Genomic DNA, 6,475 nt, shown 5'->3' with positions numbered 1-6,475 from the left:
GATGTTTCGGGTTGTTAAGAAATTACGAGGTCTTAAACACCCGCTGAGAGGCTTGCTTAGAAAACAAGGGAATATTCATACAAAAGTGATCGAATTGAAAGCTGCGCTAGATTCCTTGCAGAGTAAATTGGATGCTGACCCGTTCAATTTGGTAATTAAAGAAGCTGAATCTGTTTGTGTCTAGAGGTACTTGGAGGCCACTCTTGATGAGGAAAGATTTTTAAAACAAAAGGCTAAACAGAAATGGCTTGAGGTTGGTGACTCAAATACAGCGTACTTCCATAACGTGGTCAAATGTCGGAACCATGTTAGTAAAATAAATGTCATAAAAGACATTACCGGGAATGTTTATGAAGGGAATGAGGTTTCCACGGCATTAGTCAACCATTTTCGGGAGTTTTTGGGTTCTGATGGGGGATCGGTTATGAGAGTCAATCAAGATATTTTCTCGACTACTCTTAACCCCCTAGTGGCGGACTCTATGTGTAGGCAAGTGACACCGGAAGAAGTAAAAGATACTATTTTCTCGATCAATGAAAATAAGGCTCCGGGTCCGGATGGTTATACTTCGGAATTCTTCAAAAAAGCTTGGTCGATTGTGGGTAATGATGTAACGGCTGCAATTGTTGATTTTTTTGAGTCGGGTAGATTACTACAGGAGATCAATCATACATTTCTAGCTCTTATTCCCAAGGTTGCTACTCCGGGAGTAGTTACGGATTATAGACCAATATCGTGCTGTAATGTGGTATATAAAGGCATTAGTAAGATCCTTTCCAATAGGATTCTTGAAGGCTTAAAGAGTATCATAAGTGAAAACCAATCGGCGTTTGTGCCAGGTAGAAGGATTTCGGATAATATAATGCTAACACAAGAGCTCATGCACAATTATCACCGTCAAGTCGGCCCTCCCAGATGTGCTATGAAAGTGGACATCAAAAAAGCTTATGATACAGTTGATTGGAGGTTCTTACGTGATGTTTTACATGGGTTTGGATTTCGGCAACGGTTTATTTTGTGGATTATGGAGTGTATCACTTCTACTTCGTTTTCGTTAAGTGTCAATGGTAATATTCACGGATATTTTAAAGGGAAACGAGGGTTACGTCAAGGGGACCCATTGTCTCCCTATCTGTTTACTATGGTCATGGAAGTTCTTACGCTGATTCTCAACAAAGCTGCTGGTATTGATTCCTCGTTCAGGTTTCATAATAAATGTGAGAAGCAAATGATAATTAACGTATGTTTTGCGGATGACCTCTTTTTATTTGCTAGAGGAGACCTTGGCTCGGTAAAGGTTATTATGAGCTCTTTGAAACAGTTTAAGGAGGCGTCTGGGTTAGTTCCTAGTAATGCAAAAAGTTCCATATTTTTTTGCAATGTTCCTGTATCTACAAGGACTAAGATTGCTGAAGTGGTGCCATTCGAAGAGGGGAAATTGCCTATTAGATATTTGGGGGTCCCGTTGCTTGCATCGCGATTGTTAAACAAAGATTGTAAGGTCTTGGTAGAACGTATGTCTAAACGGATTAATGATTGGAAAAACCGGTTTCTTTCTTTTGCGGGTAGACTTCAGCTGGTTCTCTCTGTCCTCTCTTCTATTCATGTGTATTGGGCGTCGGTTTTTATTCTGCCGGTCAGTATTATAAAAGAGTTGGAAAGCAAAATGAAAGGGTTTCTTTGGGGTCAGAGTATGGGTTCAAAAGGTAGAGCTAAAGTGGCTTGGAAGGAGGTTTGTCTGCCAAAGTCGGAAGGTGGATTGGGCATACGAAGGATTTCGGTTGTAAACAAGTCGTTGATGGCGTATCACATTTATAGTATTGTTTCTGGTAGAGTTTCTCTATGGACGACTTGGGTTTCTTTGCATAGACTTCGTGGCCGCAGTTTGTGGGACATTCCGGTCCAAACAACCTCGACATGGGGATGGAAAAAATTTAATGAAATGCAGGTATAGCTTTCGTGATCACATATGGGTAAAGATTGGTAATGGTCAAAACTCGTTTTTGTGGTTTGATAAATGGTCGGCTGAAGGCCCTCTTCAGCACATAGTTACTCCGCGTCAAATGGCTAGATATGGTTTTACTATCAAGTCTAAAGTGACAGAGGCGTTTATAGATGGCCGATGGGAATGGCCGGATGATTGGAGAAGTAGGTACCCCTCTTTATTTCAGCTTCGGCCCCTTTCTATATCTGATATGCAGGATAGATTTTTATGGAGGAATACGGATGGAAAGCTGGTGCCGTTCACGTCTAAAGATGTCTGGAATGTGATCCGGACGCGTGATCAGCCGAAAACGTGGTCTAAAGTGGTGTGGTCATCTTTTAATATTCCGAAACATGCGTTCATGTGTTGGCTTATTTTCAAGAAGAAACTCTGGACTCAAGACCGGATTTTGAGGTGGAATCAGTTGGTTACGGGATCTATGAATTTGATGTGTTGCTTACTATGCCAATCAGGATTAGAGACGCATGATCATTTGTTCTTCGAATGTGCATATTCGAAATCAATTTGGCATAAGGTCAGGCGTAAAGTTGATATGAATTCGGTTCAAGATTCATGGGATGATATCTCAGCTTGGTTGATTGCTAGAGCCAAGTCGAAGTCAGTGTACTCGGTTGCAAGTAGATTGGTGGTGGCAGCCTCAGCGTATGTCATTTGGAATGAACGTAATGCTAGATTTTTCAGTAATCGTCTGAGACCGCCAGAACAGCTAGCCGATTCAATCATTAGCACGTTTAGAACAAAATTAACCTCTTTCAGGTACAAGCAAACGTCAAATGTCGACAGATTTTTGGAAGAGTGGAAGCTGGATAAACAAGATTTCTTGGATGAAGACTGAAGACCAATATTTTGTTTTGTTTGGATGTATTGGGTCATGTTTTTGAGTTATCTCTTGTTGCACTCTTTAGTGGTATGTCACTAAGAGAACTAGTAGGCACCGTCAGCTTGCTACTTGTTTGATTTTTGATATGTTATAAAATCACCGGGGTAACCCTTTACCCAAAAAGTCATGCATTGAATAATGTAGCATGCTTAAACGTAAGATGATAGTAATTGAATGCAAGAAATTGTTTTTCTATTGTGATGAGTGTCTTAACGACGGGATCGTATAGAGCTAAAGACGTAAGGTGTTATACGCTTGTTTTTGTTCTTGATGGTGTTCTTCTATGCGGATTTTTTTTGTGCGTTACGTTAGCATTTGGACGTGTGGTACTGACTTGAGTTAGGAATGTCAATGTGAAGCATATCTTTTGCTTGCCCAAGCGGTTAGCAATGCAACAATTATGGAAGTGTAGCGGTGCTAAGGGATTCAACGTCGAGTGGTGATGTAATGCGACAACCTACGGTGGAGGGTTTTTGTGTAGAAGACTCAGTCGGTGCATAGTTCTGAGAATTTGAGGAGTAAGATTACTTGATGGAGATGAGACACCATATGTTAGAGTTGAACATTAAAAGTTGAACTCTAGGGAGAGATGAGAACAACTTGCGGGTTTGTGCCCTAATGCGAAGATGATGTTGATTTGGATAGTAGATCTTGTGTCTACATCAGTGGGCGTATAATAAATTATGAACAAGCCTCTGGAGATCATCAGTTGAGGTAGAAGAGGTGCATGACGTTGTCAAACGTTTGGTAGATGACGCATGATTTTCTGATAGTAATCAGACCTCAACTATTGTAGGTGATGCATAGTGAGGATGTATAGGTAAGCGTTCAGGTACTGAGGCGACATAGAATTTTGTTAGCTATGGCCGCTTCATTGACATGAATGATGAAGATACCAGTGGGACGTGGTAGGTGTGCGATAAACTGATGATAGCTACAAGGTTTTGCGGTTTAAATGATGCTAAATGACATTAGTTATGATATAGATAATGATAAGACGATTAGTTGTTATCTATGAAACCTCCATGCAAAGGACAACACGTTAGGAGTTATGGAGAATCACTCTAGGGTGAGAAACAATCATAAACGTGAGTCACGAGTCATGGATGTCTAGCGAGTACTAAGTCAACCGAAAAGTTGTAAAAGGAAAGTATAAGCGAATGATACAATCCTTAAAGTTGAAAGCAAGGTGGATGAGACTCCTTTGACTACCATATATGGTAATCGGGTTGTGGAACAAGGCAGTGACGATGACCATTACGACAGTGACTGAGTGTTGGTCACTAATGTTGTCATAAGGCGATTGTGAGTACGTTTAATTTTTTTTAACTGACAGGATTCGAGGACGAATCCTCTTTTATGGGGGGTAGACTTGTAACATCCTCATTTTTTTGCCACTAGTGTGTTTCGAACAATTGAACTCAATTAGATTTAAATGCGGGTGGGCGCGATAATTTGGTTTTATAAACTCTGAGGGGCCCGACGACAATTAAGTAAAGTGGGTTTTAAAAATTCTTTGGGAGCAAAAAAAAAAATAGAAGAGAAAGTAGAGGGGGATTTTTTTGTAAATATGGAATTAAATAGAGACACCTAAACCCTAGCTACCTAGGGATGTTTTGCGGCTGAAACAAGAACGAGGGTTAGAGAGCGGAGAGAAAGAGTGGTGCACTGGATGAAAAGAAAAACGAACGAGAGGAGAAGGCGACGATGGAGACAGTTTCAGGAAGCCCGATCAATCTGCGTTTCAGGTAAATCTATCATCTTCTTTGTCAGTGTTTGAAGTTTTGGGTTGCATGGAGTCGATTAATGTTTTCGGGTTTGGATGCGACCAGACATGAAGGTGGTGGTGCGGGGTTTGATAGTTATGGCGATGGATTATGACTACGGGGGTGAAGGTGGGTTGTTTGCGGTATAGAACGGTGATGGTGCTACGTTTTTTTTACTCGAATGTGGTCATGTCGGTGAATAGTGGCTACGGTGTTGTTTCTGTAAAGGTTACAAGAGTGTTTGAAGATATGCATGGTGTTGCTGGGTAACCAAAATAAATCACGACTGAATCTTAAGCCATGTTACCTGAAAAAAAATATCGAAACCAAAGTGAATTGGTTACTCGGGTACGGGCTCGGTTGAGCATGAAGTGTGCGTGTGCGACGGAGATGGCATATGGTGGCGGTTGGTTCAGGTTGTGATCATGTCGTGATGTTGTAGGTGATAAAGGTTAAGGTTGTCACACCCCCAAAATCCACACGCGGAGTATCACCGCTTGGAGGCGTGACTGACCAAGATCAAGCCACCAATCATATCGAACATGCAATTAATACCAAATATAATAAATGTAAACCATTCATTCAATATGATAGGTGTTCAAACATAATCATAGTTTCAAAGTATAGCGGAAGCATAAGTAAGAAAACCCAATGTGTAATATAAGTTCAAATGTTTAAATGTTTTAACATGGCATCCACGATCCATGCTCCACAACGACCTGCTCCTCCCTGTGCAAGCTCCATGTATCTAACGACCTGCAAGGCATGTAACAGATGATCAAAAACTAGTTGAGCGAGTTCACAGTTTACAGTTCAGTAATAGTATAGTGTGAGTAGTAGTATGTTCGTTCGTTATGTCGTGTATCGTATTAGTTTCCATCGCGGCCTCCCAGGCAGGTATGCGAAGATATTAGGGGGATGTTCATCCCGTATATTCTAGACTAGGTTTATCTGTATCGCGGCCTACCAGGCAGGTGTGCGAAGATTAGTAAATTCCAGTTCGCGGCCTTCCAAAGGCAGGTGTGCGAAGTCAGTCATAAGATCGCGGCCAACCCTTGGCAGGTGTGCGAAGATCAGTTCAACAAGTGTTACTAGTCTAGTCGTAGTTCAATCAGCGGAGTATGTACCATAGTTCATCAAATCACATCACTACGTTCCAGTATAGATAAGTACCAGTAAATAATCAAATCCCATTCCCACCCTGGGAACCCCATGCCTTGGCTGTGTGAACTCACCTTGGTTTGCTCGGTATGTTATTGCTTCTATGGTTTATAAATCTCTAAGTCCGTTACACACGACCTAGGATACATTGCACATGAATTCATGATGAGCGTCGATATTCAATTAGGGTTTACAGGTTCTTGATGCTCAACCAGTAAGTTACAGAATCGTATCACACAGTAGTAGTAGTTATAATATCATACAGTACTAAGCAGTATTATTCAGTGACATGCAATGTTTTAACATGCAGTAACAATTAACAGGTAGCAGACAGCATGTTCACCCTCCAGGGTTTAGACTTAGTGTTAACCGGAAGCTTGGATTATGTATCACCTTCAACTCAGATTGTATATCAACATGAAATCACATCATAAGCATAACACTTAATATAACAGTTCATCAGGCAATAACATTATGAATTTGGTTGCTCACTGTCACGGCCATACATACAAGTAATCAAGATCGGAGCAATAACAAGTCAATGAGTTCGGACATATAACATTTTAAAGGGAAACTCGGACATATATCCTTATTAAAGTCGGACCAAACAAGTCCCTTAACAAACTCGGAATCTAAGCGTTCAACAGCTCGGACCCCTCATCT

General features: G+C 41.0%; 1 protein-coding gene across 1 annotated transcript; it reads left to right on the top strand.

The window, feature by feature from the left end:
- Positions 1 to 2,063: 2,063 nt before the first annotated feature.
- LOC110900439 lies at positions 2,064 to 2,840 on the top strand. Its single transcript, XM_022147329.1, has one exon. It carries the CDS (start codon positions 2,064 to 2,066, stop codon positions 2,838 to 2,840), a length of 777 nt encoding a protein of 258 aa, XP_022003021.1.
- Positions 2,841 to 6,475: the final 3,635 nt, after the last annotated feature.

This window comes from Helianthus annuus, chromosome 13 (genome assembly GCF_002127325.2).
Source record: "Helianthus annuus cultivar XRQ/B chromosome 13, HanXRQr2.0-SUNRISE, whole genome shotgun sequence".
Lineage (NCBI taxonomy): Eukaryota > Viridiplantae > Streptophyta > Magnoliopsida > Asterales > Asteraceae > Helianthus > Helianthus annuus.
The sequence above is the reverse complement of the archived record's forward strand: the minus strand, read 5'-3'. Positions and strand labels throughout refer to the sequence as shown.